The sequence below is a fragment of the Etheostoma spectabile genome, chromosome 1 (assembly GCF_008692095.1).
Source record: "Etheostoma spectabile isolate EspeVRDwgs_2016 chromosome 1, UIUC_Espe_1.0, whole genome shotgun sequence".
Classification (NCBI taxonomy): domain Eukaryota; kingdom Metazoa; phylum Chordata; class Actinopteri; order Perciformes; family Percidae; genus Etheostoma; species Etheostoma spectabile.
In genome coordinates, this window is record NC_045733.1 from 22,674,034 (window position 1) to 22,690,033 (window position 16,000).

The 16,000-nt window shown below is 41.3% G+C and overlaps 1 protein-coding gene across 1 annotated transcript in view; it reads left to right on the forward strand.

Moving 5' to 3' along the window:
* The window catches only part of LOC116692225 (neural-cadherin-like), a 347,629-nt gene that overhangs the window by 305,554 nt on the left and 26,075 nt on the right, over positions 1-16,000 (forward strand). The window contains 2 exon segments of the mRNA XM_032520340.1: positions 2,313-2,493; positions 11,807-12,062. Of these exon segments, the coding sequence (XP_032376231.1) occupies positions 2,313-2,493; positions 11,807-12,062 (437 nt within the window).

Consider the following 16,000-nt stretch of genomic DNA (forward strand, 5'->3'; position numbering starts at 1 on the left):
TCCATATTGTAATTAACCAGAAGTATCATTTAACTACAACTAGGATCCAGACCCATTGGGGTTTGTTCCAAGCCAAAGGGTTTTGCCCTTATTTGCAATGTTTTCTATTAACTGTGTCCAGCATTTTGCAAACAGGCTTTCAAATATGTTAACACCCCATTGATAAGTGTCTCAGGGGTGTAACCCAGCGGAGCAGTGACTTGTGTAAACAGCACAGCTATCAGTGTACCACGGAGCGCATTGTACAATATTTAACATGTATGCAAATCTTCGCCTTCAGAGATTTCCTCCAACAGTTTGAATGCCATTTCAAAATGCTGCAATACACACCTCATTAGTGTTTTCTTAGGTCTGTGGAAGACTTAGGTGCACATATTTGGCAGAGGTTTTAGAAAGAAAGAAAATGCTACATTATTCAATAAAAGAAATATGCAATGTCACATCCCATTACTATATCTGTCTAAATGTTGTAAAAGCAAGAGCAGATAATGAATAAATAACACTCAAAAAGCTTAAAGACAAAACTTGCTAAATAAGTCCACTAGGGAGCAACTACAATCACTAGAACTGCACGCAGTTTCAACGGGGTCCAAGCCTCCCCGCGCCAGTCGTCCCCAGCGACCCGGGGAAATGTTCTATGTTGATCAGAGCGCCCCCTAAGGGCCTGTCTACCAAATATGGCAGAGAGCCTCCGGGCGGTGGGCGAAACAATCATTACTGGTGTGGTTTTTATAGCATTTACTGTGGCAGAGATATTGCAATTGCAAATTCCCCATTTAAATGCATTGACTTTGTCCACAAAACCAACAAACGTCGATTATAGCGCCCCTAATGGCCCATCGTTACCAAAATTGGTATGAAGCTTCCGTGCGGCATGCCAAACAATCACCACAAGTTTGGTGTTGATACCATGTATTTTGGCCGAGATATGGCAAAGTACGTTCGTGAAAAACACACTTTTTTTTATTTGTAGCGCCCCCTAGGGGCCAATGTTCATGAAATTTGGTACAGAGCCTCAGGGGGTCATAGCAAGTAATACCGTAAAGTTTTGATTTTATAGCATTTATTTTGGCCGAGATATGGCAACGGCAATGTTTTCATAACTACCAACTAAACTTTGTTTGCGCGTAACACGCGCAATTTTTATCCTATAAAAAATCTTTATGCAAACTTTTGTCAGGTGGGTCTGGAGATGCTATGTGCCAAGTTTCGTGCAGATCCATTGCACGGTCTAGGAGGAGATAGAAAAAGTAGGTTTTTGATAAATCGCCATTTTTCACGCATAAAAGTCTAGGCGGAAATGGGCGTGGCCTATATCACGAGATTCATTAGGATCCAGGGAACGCGTGGATGTAAGGTGTTTTAATATCCGATGTACGGTTTTGGAGTTATAGGGCCAAACGCGTTTTGTCCTGGTATAGCGCCACCTAGTGGTAGAAGTGTATGAATTTTTTTGGCTGAGGTCTTTGCGGACTTTCGGACCATTCCCGAAAGTGGCGCGTGGCCACCATGTACGGTTTAGGCTGCAGCACCACTTTTATGCGGAGAAGAAAAACTAAAATGAAAATGAAAATGAAAAACAATGAAAAATCCTTACGAAAACAATAGGGTTCCACAGCCCTGCTGTGTGAACCGCGTATCGCCTTGCGATTACTGCGGTGCACGCATCCTCGGGCTTGGACCCCTAACTAGATCTGGGAAAAGTCATTTAGTCAGTTTTGATGCTCACATTGATTTTACATTCATTTGGCTTAGGCGGGGCCGAAAACTGCTTGGGTTTATTGTGGTAGGGAAAACCCTGCTTTAAAACAAAAGTTAATGCAACACAGCGTAGATTTTAGTAATGGCCAAATGAAGCTCTGTGAAGCATTTTCTTTATTTTCCGAGCCCACTAGATGGCGCTCTCTGTTCAACAAAGGGTTAACGCACACACAATTTCCATTCCTTGAGCCTTTCTTTTGGGGGGGGCTTTTCCCTTTATTTGATAGTGGATAGACAAAAAAGGTTGGAGAGAGATGGGGGGGTGACACACGGCAAAGAAATCAGCCTACATGGGGCTCTTACTTATAGGTCACCCTGGGTCTTTCTTTTTGAATAAACAGCGCCATATTGTGAGCTCAGAAAATAAAGACAAAAGTTCTCAGCTTCATTAGGGTTCATTTGGCCATCACTAGTGGATTTATGCTGCTCTTAAGTTCTAGAACTGGAGCCAGTAGCTCACCAGGTTCATAAGGTACAACTCTATTCCAGTTGTGTGTCTGTAGAGCTGAATGTGACAACATTGTGCTTCTGTTCCATTTTTCTCCCTCCAGGCTGCATGAGGGATGTACGCCTCAATGGTCGCTACATGCCACTGGACAGCCAGCCGCGAGATGGGGTTTCCCAGGTCAGCATACAAGGCCTCTCCCTTGGGTGCTCGTCTGACTCCTGCAAAAGGAACCAATGTAGTCCCCCCTTCACCTGTGTTGACTTGTGGAGAGTGCATGAATGCAGGTATGCACGTGCACGTGCACGTGCACACACACACACACACACACATATACACACACACACACACACCACACACACACACACACACACACACACACACACACGCACATGCACACACCCGTACACACACACATGCACACACCCGTACACACACACATGCACACACCCGTTGTAACCGCACATTCCTAACAGATGTTCCACATACACACTCATCACTTGGACCCAAAGGCATGAAGACGCGTGCATTAAAACCTACTCTCTCTTCCTCTGAAGCTATTTTTCAGCTTTTCACCTTGGTATTAGTATTGTTCACGGCCACATAGTAAATGTGCTTTGAAACAACCAGGCCCTGACCTACTTTAGAACGTGGGAAAACTGTTGAAGAAAAAGCATCCGTAAGACTTTGTTTGTTCTAAAGCTGGTGAAAATGTCAAATTCCATGACAGCAATTTTATGGCACAAGAAACGTTTGCTCACGTGCGCATAAGAAAGCTGGCTGTCAGAAGGAAAATGTGGCTGTCAACTTCCATCCACTTAAAGTAGTGAACAAGCAGAAAAACATCCAGGCTAGTATGTTACGGCAACACCATATATATATATATACAGTGGTGTGAAAAAGTGTTTGCCCCCTTCCTCATTTCCTGTTCCTTTGCATGTTTGTCACACTTAAGTGTTTCGGAACATCAAACCAATTTAAACAATAGTCAAGGACAACACAAGTAAACACAAAATGCAATTTGTAAATGAAGGTGTTTATTATTAAAGGTGAAAAAAAATCCAAACCATCATGGCCCTATGTGAAAAAAGTGATTGCCCCCCTTGTTAAAACATACTATAACTGTGGTTGTCCACACCTGAGTTCAATTTCTCTAGCCACACCCAGGCCTGATTATTGCCACAACCTGTTCACAATCAAGGCATCACTTAAATGGAGCTGCTTGACACAGTAAGGTCCACCAGAAGATCCTTAAAAGCTACACATCATGCCGAGACCCAAAGAAATTCAGGAACAATTGAGAAAGAAAGTAATTGAGATCTATCAGTCTGGAAAGGGTTTAAAGCCATTTCCAAAGCTTTGGGAATCCAGCGAACCACAGTGAGAGCCATTATCCACAAATGGCGAAGACATGGAACAGTGGTGAACCTTCCCAGGAGTGGCCGGCCGCCCAAAATTACCCCAAGAGCGCAGTGACGACTCATCCAGGAGGTCACAAAAGACCCCACAACAACGTCCAAAGAACTGCAGGCCTCACTTGCCTCAGTTAAGGTCAGCGTTCATGCCTCCACCATCAGGAAAAGACTGGGCAAAAATGCCCTGCATGGCAGAGTTCCAAGGAGAAAACCACTGCTGAGCAAAAAGAACATCAAAGCTCGTCTCAATTTCTCCACAACACATCTTGATGATCCCCAAGACTTTTGGGACAATATTCTGTGGACCGATGAGACAAAAGTGGAACTCTTTGGAAGGTGTGTATCCAAGTATATCTGGTGTAGAAGGAACACGGCATTTCATAAAAAGAACATTATACCAACAGTGTTGTGATGGGGGCGGAAGGAGGACCCAAACGCAGTGTAGCAGGTGGAAGGCAAAAAGGGTTTATTGGGGGAAAACACAGCAGCAACAGATACCAAAAAACGTCAAAACACAGGGAGCCAGAGAAAAACCAAAAACCGAAGCACAAGGGTTGGAAACTCACAGGGGAAGGTAAACAGGCAAAAATATCACGGGGAAGTCTTACTGGAGCTGGAACAGAGGAGAGGTAACGACACGCTGGAGAACAAAAGGATCTAACAAGAGGCAAAGGAAATACTGGGGTTAAATACATGAGGTAATGAGGAAATAGGGAACAGATGAGACAACAGGTGAATCACATTAGGGCGGGGCTGGACAATCAGACAAACAATGTAAAGCTAGACTAGACAGGACAAGAAAGGAAGTTGACTACCAAAATAAAGCAGAAAGCATAACAAACACACACAGGGAAACATAAGACAGAATCTATGACACCAGACTAGGGAGAAAACCGGGACAAAAACACCGGGAAGGCCAAATGGGAAAATAACCCCAAACACAAACCCCAACCCACAACAAACAGTAAAATATGGTGGTGGTAGTGTGATGGTCTGGGGCTGTTTCGCTGCTTCAGGACCTGGAAGACTTGCCGTGATAAAAGGAACTATGAATTCTGCTGTCTACCAAGAGATCCTGAAGGAGAATGTCCGACCATCTGTTCGTGTACTCAAGCTGAAACGAACTTGGGTTCTGCAGCAGGACAATGATCCTAAACACACCAGCAAGTCCACCACAGAATGGCTGAAGAAAAACAAAATGAAGACTTTGGAGTGGCCTAGCCAAAGTCCTGACCTGAATCCTATTGAGATGTTGTGGTATGACCTTAAAAAGGCCGTTCATGCTCGAAAACCCACTAATGTAACTGAATTAGGACAGTTCTGCAAAGATGAGTGGGCCAAAATTCCTCCAGGACGCTGTAAAAGCCTCATTGCACGTTATCGCAAACGCTTGGTTGCAGTTGTTGCTGCTAAGGGTGGCCCAACCAGTTATTAGGTTTAGGGGGCAATCACTTTTTCACACAGGGCCATGATGGTTTGGATTTTTTTCACCTTTAATAATAAACACCTTCATTTACAAATTGCATTTTGTGTTTACTTGTGTTGTCCTTGACTATTGTTTAAATTGGTTTGATGTTCCGAAACTCTTAAGTGTGACAAACATGCAAAGGAACAGGAAATGAGGAAGGGGGCAAACACTTTTTCACACCACTGTATACATACGCATGTTTCTGCTGCACAGCTAGCAAAGTTTGTTAAAGGACTGCCAGATAAATGTAAATTAGATGATGAAGCCACACCAAACACCACAACTATGAAAAGAAAGAGTAAAAAAAAATCCAATGTATGTATTGTGGTGCACCTCACAATGGGGAATGGGCTTGACAATATTTTATCTACAAAAGGGGGGGGGGGGCTGCAGAAAAAGGTTTAGGACCCACTGAATCAAGGCTGTGATGGGTTTCATCCTTGCTATTATGACTCTTTTAACTCACTGCTGTGTGTACAGTTGTAGAACACTCAGTAACAACACATCTATAACGAAAGACTGCAACAAAAACTGTGGATGTGGAGTTTTGAAAGGCACGGGCATTTACCAAGTAAAATGATGCTGTGGAGTTGCAATGTGGTAAGGACCCATCTTTTTATAGCTCAGACTAGGAAATAAAAAGTAAATACATCTTATCCTTTCTGCATCAATTTGTCTTTGTAAGTCCCTCAACTTTCTACAAGGCCAATTGTACACCTTTAAACAGGTTTTAGTACATTACTGATTGCATCAAAAGCTCAGAGGAATGTGACTCTGGTGGTTCCAAAGTGATGAAATAATCACTCTGGATTAAAGGTAGATACAGATCGCATATTGACTGTACTTCTAATTATGCCTCAACATCTGAACAGCATCCTTTCTGACCTTAGTGTACCGTTTTCTGCCGGACGTTTCAGGACTGTGGATGTAAGTGTAAATTCGTAGCTGGAATTAACTTGTCTTTATCGTCCCTCACTTCTATGTTTCTTGATTAAAAACCACAGTGAAGAATGCGTTGTGACTGCCAGAAAATCTCCAAGTGCCAACCTGGTTGAAGGTCATCACAAAATGCAATGTGCTCATTTTGTATTCTTTTGAAATTGCTTTCTGCTCTTTGAAAAACAAATGAGCAAGTAAACTGGTTTAGCCTCTTAGTCATGGGCGGCGTGTCACGTGAACTCAGATCAGCTCTGTGCCGCGACCCCCTCAGCCTGCCTGGCAGAGGAGAAATACTGTGGAGCTGCTTCAAATTCTTTCCTGCGGTTCTGCGTATGACATCACCTATTCATTTTGCCCGGCCTCTGCACACATGTGCCAGTGAAACACCACCAGGGATGTTGTTCCAGGCTACACTGGTGTGCATGTAAGACTTTATTGATCAAAAATTGGGAAATATGAGCGGTACAGCAGCAGAAATATAAGACACACACCACACATATAGACTGTACAAGAAATAATGAAAAGGATGAAATACCAGTACAACTATTCAGAAATAAAGACAAAAAATAAAAAGGAAAGAATGTACAAACATATATACAAGTGTTGCTGCGGGTTGATGGGAGGGGGAAATGCAAACCAGAAGTCCAATTTAAAGGCTTGTCAAAGAAAATGACACAGCGGGGGCAGTTATACTCTTTGAGGGATGATTGTTCAGCTCTGGCACGTAGTCACAACAACAGCAGCCTTCCTCTATGACCGCGGTGTTAGCAAGCGAAGCATGATTGGCCTTATGGGTGACTTGCTGGCTGATACTAGACTACACTGCAGCAAAAAGTTGAGCCGGGATCTTGTTTTCTTCTTCTGCCAGAACTTTCTGCCACGACACCCCCCTCTACACTATGCTTGCTGTGGTGTTTAATGTCAGGCTACATCTACACTACCAAGTTTCGGTTTAACCCTCATGTTGTCCTCGGTCAAAGTGACCCATTTTCCTATATCAGTGTTCTATTTACCTACCCAAAATAACATGATTGATTCCACACAACGCTCTTTGGCAAGTACAAATCTCTACTTTCATTAATTTTGGGTCTTATTCAATTTTATAGCATTTGAAAAAAAGATTGAAGTGGTTTTAAAATAGTATTGAGTAAAAGTTGACATATTCCAGTCTGTGATTATCCATCAACATCCATTCCTTTCTAAATTCTAAAAAAATGACTGTAAAACTAAAGTTAAGTTTTGTTACGTAGTGTTAAACGTCAAAAAAGTGACAAACATTTACAAAAAGTGTTGGAAAAAAGGACAAAAACATAAGCAAAAGTTAAAAACATCGATAAAAAAGCGTCAAATAGATTTTCAATTTTGAAGGGAAGACAAGAGAGAGACTTCTGAAACTTGAATCCCAATAAGCGCTAGTGTGTTCAGCTACAGCCATGTCTTCCTTTGAAAGGTAATTTATAAGGCAGTGAACCCCATCTGCTCGGTTACTAAGCTACACGCCTAACATGTCGGAGGTGAAAAATAAATTATTTCCCCAGCACTCTTACCCAGATGGGATTCACACTTTTGCATGATCAACATTTCACGTACACTCCTGTATGAGGGTTGTTTGTTTGTCAGCAGGAAATGAGAAATGTTGTGCGTTGAAAAGGCACAGCAAACTAACAACCCTCTCCTGTGGCTCCTGTGGAATCAAATGCTGAGTGCTCTTAGCCACATGCACTAATATCAGCAATTTTATTCTGCCATTGGAAACATCAGCCTCCATTCAGTCTTTGCAGCCCTGCTTTTAATCTTGCCCTTACCTTTTGTTCACTCCTCTGATCTGCTCACCAGCATCATCCATCCACCTACTCATTTTTTTCTTCTTCTTTTTTTTTTTTACAATAGCTCTCATTTTTGCACTCTGCCCCTCCATTTCTTGGTTTGTATGGCTCTCAGCTTGCTCGCTCCTGCTCAGTTTTTTCAACCCATGTACCAATGCACACACACACACACACACACACACACACACACACACACACACACACACACACACACACACACACACACACACACACACACACACCCTCACACCCTCCATCCCCACCCTGCGTACTTGTTTGCCTGTTTCTCTTGCCACCACTTGACCTGCACCTTGGAAGATGATTTGAGAGTAGTAAGTGTTGGCAGTGAGACCTCCAAGCCCAGTGTTTGATGCCTGATTACTCTGGGAGGCCTCACTCAAATAGTCGAATAATAACACACATACTTCTTCTCCCCGGGGCTCGACTAAAAACATTTTTTTATTTTAAAAAGCCCAGTATGCCGTTCAATTATCTGTTTGCTAAACTCCTCTCCTGAACAGCAGCATCCATAACTTCATTTTATTAAAATGTTAAAGTGCTTTGCATGGGCCTGTAATCGAAGCAACAATCATATATTTATCTGAAATTTCATCTGATTTAGTTCATAGTTACTTTACAAATTAAGATGTTTGCAGACAAAGTGCATGTACTTTACAAAATGTGATGTTTTATTATAAATTACATTAGCCAACAATATAAGGGCCCACAAGTCCAACTGAAATGATTAGACCATCAATCAATTAGTTGATTGACAGTGTTTCGATTGTTTCCAGTTTCCAAATTTGAGGATTTTTCTGCATTGACTACTTTTACTTTTAATACTTTAAGTACATTTTCCTGATACTTGCATACTTTTACTTAACATGTCCAATGCAGGACTTTTACTTGTAACAGTATTTTTACAGCGTGGTATTAGTAATTTTACTTAAGTAATGGATCTGAATACTCCTTCCACCACTGGCCATAACAACTTCATTGTCGTGGTCTGTCGTGGTTTTGAGTTTCTATTTGGTTTTGAGGTTCTGTTGTTGTTTCCTGTTTTATTTTGTAGTAGTCTGTCTTGTCTTGTCTGGTTTTATTTCCCGTCATGTGTTTTCCCGCCCTGGTGATTGTCTCCCCCAACCTGATATGTTTCACCTGTTGGAGCCCTGGTGTCACCTGTGTCTTGTTTCTCCTCATTCTCATGTATTTATTCTCTGTGGTGTGGGATCATCGTATGGTGTTGTCGAGTTCGGTGCTGTCCTGTCTCTGGATTGTTTTGTCTAACGTTCCCTGTGGTTTTGTGTCCTGCCTGATTACTCTGATTACTTTTTTTTGTAAGTTTTTGCTCGCCTACCTCTGGACACCTTGTGTTTGTTGTTTGTGTTACCTCTGGACATTTTTAGTTTCAGTTTTTGTTAAATAAATGATCTTCTAATAAGAGGATATGTTGCACAGAGTCAACAGTGTCCGTTGTACTGTCCAGCGACCGTCACATTTTATAAGACAGTTTGCTATATTTTGGACACTTATCTATCTCTGTACACTTATCTATCTTTGCTGTTGCAAACCGCAATTTCCCCACTGTGGGATAAATAAAGGTTTTCTTATCTTATCTTCTCTTCTCTGAACTGCATTTGGGTCCAAGCATCGCCGTTATTCCTGACAAGCATTGTCAATAACATTGATAACATGATAACACGTCACTGTTTTGCTCGCAGTCTTTTACGCTGCCCTCAAGTGGCCAAAACAACAAATCTGAAATACATCAGCTTTAAATGACATTTCAGTGTTTTAACACGGTGTAGTAAGTTCATGATTTGTTATTTTATTATATGTTCTCATATTTTAAATTTTTGCTGACATTATCTCCAACACACGTGGTACAGTAGACAGACAACGTTGGGTGCTTGCTGCTCTTGCAAAAGACAACAAAAGGCAAGTTGAAAACAACAACTCTCAAAAGCCTTCTCCAATTCAGAAACATGACAAAGACAGCCCCTTTTAGCATCCAAAACCTCCAAAATGTATCTAATGTAATGTACAGTGGCTTGAGAAAGTTTACACACCAATGCTAAAGTTGATTAAACAGAGGAATACAAAAACATCTTGTGGAAATTGATCTTAACGCCTTACTTCAAAAAATGTAGGAAAAACCAACCTTTTAAGGACACCAATTTTCTTTGTGAATTAATAATGTATTGTAAATAAACAAATGTTCTTCCGTAAAATACAGAGGAGCTTAGTTGCATATGAATTTGATTCATGCGAGACTGAGTTTGGTAGATGATACAGTGGGAACCCTTTAGTATTTTGTCTGGATTAGTTTTACGGTGGAAGGGGAACAGTTATGAGGTAAATTACTGTCACATTTTGAATTTAATGTGGCTGCTTCATAATTAAGTCGAGTCAATATTTATAAGCTTGAAGAAATCTCCAGAGACCAGAGGCAAAACTCATCTCTGATGTCGTCAAAATGTACAGCCAGGGAGCTGCTCCATAGACAGCCAAAGGGATGCTGAATTACTGGCCTCGTAAAATGTTTGTTTGAGCTGTTACACCCAAATGAGCTTTTAATTATCACGGCGCTTTCTGAAGTGATGCAGAAAATGTGCCCCCGTCTGCATAAAAGCATCCTTGTTAACGCCAGTGTCGCAGTCAGCACTGTCCTCTCCTCCAGTTCATTCTCAATTGAGGGAAAAACATCAGTGGAAGATCACTGATTCACGAAAAAGTCATTATTTTTTAACTGTGGGAAATAGTAATAAACATCCAATAACACATATGCACATTCATACTCATCTTAATTTTATCTTCTTATGCTGTAACTGTCCAGTCTGATTGTTTTATTCCCCATGTTCCATCATTTTTATTTACATGCTGTGTTTTTCTTTGATGCACCTGTAACTGTTGAATCTTTCTTACACGTTCACCTAATCAAATCTGGTGTCATGCACATCTAAATCTACGTGTTGGAAATAAAATCATATTGACTCAACAACCTTTAGATACTTTCAGGTAATTGTTTTTCATGCATAATTTGAGCTATTTTAAAGTCAACTAATTCTCTACATTATAAAGTAAAATAATTTGATAAACAGTGAGTTTGAGGTCATTGTAAGTACTTCTGTTTCCAATCCTTCTGGCTCTCCTTTGAAGTATAAAAAATGGATACGCTTTCAATGTATTTCCCCGGACTTCCACACAGTAAGTTACGTATGAAACTATGTGTGGAAGATACTACTTTAGAAAATCCTTAATTTCCTTCTTAAATTCCTTTAAGTTAGTGAAATTCTTTGTCTTATAGCCTTGACCAACACTCATGTTTTGTTGTTGTTGTTTTTCATTATAAAATCTTCATTATAACAAACTTTTAAAGTCATTCAACAACCTTTAATGTATCCGTTATTATGTAAGTGTAAAAGCTATTATAACATCAATAACATTGATATGTTATCCTGGGATTGTATCACTGCTTTTCTGATGTTCAAATCTTTGTCAATCCACTGTGCCGTGAGGCTGAGCATACTCACACGAGCCAGTCGCTCATGAATGTGTGTGGCCATGACGTTGTACACATTATGGAGGCAGACGTCAGCAAAATGATCACAACAGGAGGTGTGTAGGCTTCAAAAGAACTGATCATCAAATGATACGGTTCACATGTCACTAATCTGTCTTTGATACGGTGTAATACTCCCACACTCAATCCTTATGCAAAATTTTGTTTTGATTATCACTCCCAGCTATTAAATTTAAGACACTGTTTCGTTCCCAACATCATTCATCGTGAGTTACTGACTTACTTTTCAACAAACAAAATAAATCGTCATTTGCACAAACCTTACCTTGAAAATCTTAACATAGTATTCCAGTATAGTATAATCCATGTCCAAAATGAATTATTTTGGTTTCCTTTCTTCCCCTCCCTGTTGTCAACCCTTCTTTGCAGATGTCCTCCTGGCCACATGATCCGTGTGAACGGGACGAGAAAGTCCTGTGTCTATACCCTCTGTGCTACGCGGCCTTGCCACCGGGGGACCTGTGTGGCCCAGTCACCCTCCAAATTCACCTGCCACTGCCCAGAAGGTTACAGAGGACACCACTGTGAGACAACATTGGCCATCTATCGGGAGGACGTGGGCCTGAGCTTCAGCTCCCTCTTTGCCATCTGTATCTGCTTCATGGCCTTACTAGGTAGCTATTACGTCAGCTGCATGTTACACAAACAGTAATGAGGAGATCATTGCACAGCAGGAGGGCTGTTGTTTGTGGGTTTATTTTGTGGTAGCCTCTAGATATTCCTTATGAAAAAGGTGCAAAGAAATACAGTGAATAAGAGGAGCCAGAGTCAGAATTGATCCAATCACAATGCATTGTGGTTGTTGTCAACCTGGGGTAAATTATCATTGCTGTGTACATTATAACCCTTTCCAACCCACCACTATCTATGTCCAATGGAGACATTGTGTACACAGACTATATAATAATACAGCCACATACAGTGTCATAATGTTGCCATACTGTACAATACCCCCTCATCATTTTTCCAACCCATTTTCCTGCCACCAAGTGGCCAAGTATCATCAGACAGCCTAGGAACCCGATTCTACCCATTGAAAGGTACATACTCCTAAAAACCTGACAAGCTTTGTTTTTCTTAAAGTAACCCTTATTTCTGAACCAAAAATAAGTGTCATTAGCTGCATGGACTGGTGGACCCAAGTGCAGAGAGGAGGCAGGCAAAAGTTGAGCTTAACAAAGAAATCCATACAACAGAAAGTGTCCAGAAAACAGGAGGCCAGGTATCCAAAAAACAAAGTAACAAGTAAGGACAGGAACCACAAGAAATAGGAACACAGAGACAAAAGCAGGCAGACACACACACAGAAACTACCCCAATGATCTGACACAGGATAAGGAAAGCAGACTAAATCCAGCGGGTAACAAGGTAACAAGACGCAGGTGACAAGAAGGCTGGGAAACAGGTGGAAAACATCAGGTAATCACGGGAGCAGAAAAACACAGGAAGTAAAACTAAAGACAAGACGAGACCGAGACCCCGACTTCAAAATAAAACAGGAAACAGAACATATACAAGACAAGACCAAACATAACTCCATACAATAATCACAAGACCTGACAGTAACCAGGCTAAGAAATAAACACAGGAAAACAGACTACCACAATAAGACAAGACTAAACACCCAAACCATAACAATAAGCACAGAAAGTAGTCCCCTGAGAATCCTTTACTGCAGTTAACCAGGTTAACACATGCTGGAATTTCCATTCAAGGAACTGATAACTAGAAAAATAACTAATGTGCTATTTCAGACCTGAAATCTAGACCTGACAAAATGTGAAGCTCTATCTCTCTTTTTTTTGTTGTGTGTGGGTACAGCAAGACCCTGGGGACAATGTTATCACACTCAGACTAACACGAATCTGACAACATACGCCACATTAAATTGAATGTAATAATTACTGTAGGGTTCTCCTTTTAGCTTTATCTCGCACTAAAGCCACATTATGTTTTGTGCACATTTGTTAAACATAAAACGTGAGTTATGGAAAAATGTGGGGTTTAGTGGGTGCCTTAATGCGTTTGAGGAGTGTATCTGAAATGCCCGAACCATTCATACTGTCCACAGCCCAGACGTTGAATATCCTCTCCCTGGTATGTGGGCTGGACAATCACAAATGATCAATTTTCCTCTGAGCTCTTCCCAAGAAAAAGATACTTCAACTACTACAAAGATACTGCTGCCAGAGGTAAAAGGGAAAGGTGCATTCCTGAATCCTGGATGTTCTTGACATCAACATCGGGCTTTGGGTGTGTGTGTGTGTGCGTGTGCCAGGACCCATGTGAAGGACTGCTCTAGATTGTGCATGCACTAACTTGCAGTATGAAAAAAAGCAGCATTCAGTGAAACTTCCTCCTCAACAAATAAAATTAAATGTAGTAGTCATACAGTAGTAGTACTCCAGACAGAACAGCAGGGACCTGGGCTTATTCTCAGACCTTGTCAACTTCTACAAATGCTGTTCATGTCTATAAAACAAGATGCTGAGTGTAGACAACTGGACAGTGATTACAGATCCAACCCACACAGTGTCTGGCGGAAAATTAAAAAAAAAATACCCTCACGCATCTAGGCCAAACCATTTAAAATAACCAAGGAAAAGCAACCCTATTCAGAAATCACAACAGTCACTCCTGTCTCAAATCCACATTATGACCATGATTGTAGAAAACTTTTGACATGGCCACAACAAACACACCATGTCACTCACCCTAGCAAAAGGCCACCAACCATAGACTGTATAAAATATGGACATAGTCTCCTGACGTAACCCGTAGGTTTCTAAAGATCCAAAATGAAGCTCAAGGTATGCAGTTCTCAGTGGCAGCGGTATCCATCTTAGCAGTGCCTGTCTTCTGCAATCCAAATATGGGCTAAAGGTGTAGCAAGGATGGCGCAAAGGTGGGGTGAATGAAGGCTACAGTCTATGCTCGCCTCCTGTGATAGCAGCCACTGTTCATTCAAAGCGGCACACCCTTAATTATGCAGAACTCTTAGCCCATATATAACTTAAACGGTGAGTTATAAAACAAAATAATCAACTGCAGTTTCTCCAAGAAAGAGTTTACCACAGCTTTATTCTTTGACATAGAAAACACTTTCGACACCATATGGCATAACGGATTACTCCACAGACTACATGACAAAAAACTACAAATACCACTTCCAATCTACATTATAATTCTTCCACAACTGACATATAAAGATCGAGGTTCCAGCTTACCTCTCCACCCCTTTCACTCCTGAAGCTGGTGTCCCTCAAAGTGCAGTTCTCAGCCCACTCCTTTTTCTCCTCTACATCTCCGACGTCTCACAATTTGATGATGACCTCTGTTGCTAGACACACTTAGAATCAATTCCACTGGCTGCCAACAAATTCCAAACATGCCCTCCCAAGTGGGCTGCTCCTCCATCTCTTCCCTCACATGTGATAAGCCCTGAGCTATTGTCCAGGCTCAAGATTGACTTCTACTACTAAAACAACAACTTTGCCAGTATTGGTTCTTTTGCTTGTTTGGAGACCTAGAAAAAAATAGTGTTATTCATTTGGCAAGTCTCTTTGAAGATGAACAGCTTAAAGCCAGTAATGAACTGACCATTGTTTTCACTATAGTCAGGCTTTCCTCAGCGAAAGGTTTGGACTAAAGCTACTGTGCAAGCATTTCCTTTTTGCTGTTTGTTTATAGACTGCAACACTTTGGACTGTCTATGATTGAAACCCACATTTTGCCATTTTGCTTGTTGAATATTCATCTGCCTCTACCTTTAGCTCTGTGTTCCTATTCCTAAAGGATCTTCTGCTGAGAACGTGCCTCGGGCGCAGCTGTTCACAGAGAATGAGTTGTCAGTACGATGACATGATATTCCTCTTGTTTAATTGAGAGAAACACAGCAGAACAGTAAAGAGTAGTACGAGACAGAGCACAGTACTAGAGAAGAAAACAGATCAGAGAAGAACAGAATAAAACAGGACACAGCACCATGCCAGAAGAAAACAAGAGGGAGATGAAAAGATTACAAAGCGGAGGCAGCGCACAACACATTGAGAGAAGTGGGAAGCAGGGGAGACGTAGTGCTGAGAAGAATGGTGTCAATGTCACACTGCTGCTGGCCATGTCTGCTTGTCTCATTGGTAATTCAAAGGGCACCTCCTTTTCCCCACCCTGAGACCAGACAAATGATCATTTCTCCTCCTTTTCTTTTCACCTTCACTCCACAGTATCTCTCTTCAAACTTTGCTTTAGGGGCTCCACATCATCCAACCTTGATCCTGCCGAGGCTCAGTTCTGTTTTAAGTGTTAATTACTTGATTTGTAAGCGAATAAGGTGCTGTTTACCCAAACCTGCAGAAATTGAGATGAATGCTCCAGGGGCTTTGGTAGTAATTTCTATCGGTAGAGCATTCCGCGCTTGATTGGTCAAGCGTTCCTCACTCTGAAATTTAAGCAGCAGCAAAAGAGACTTTTTTATTTTTTTTGTAGGCCTTCAGCCAATATTGCTTGTGTTGACTTGCAAGAACAAAAGAAGGGCAGCAACTCTCCTAATGCAATGTTGAAAAA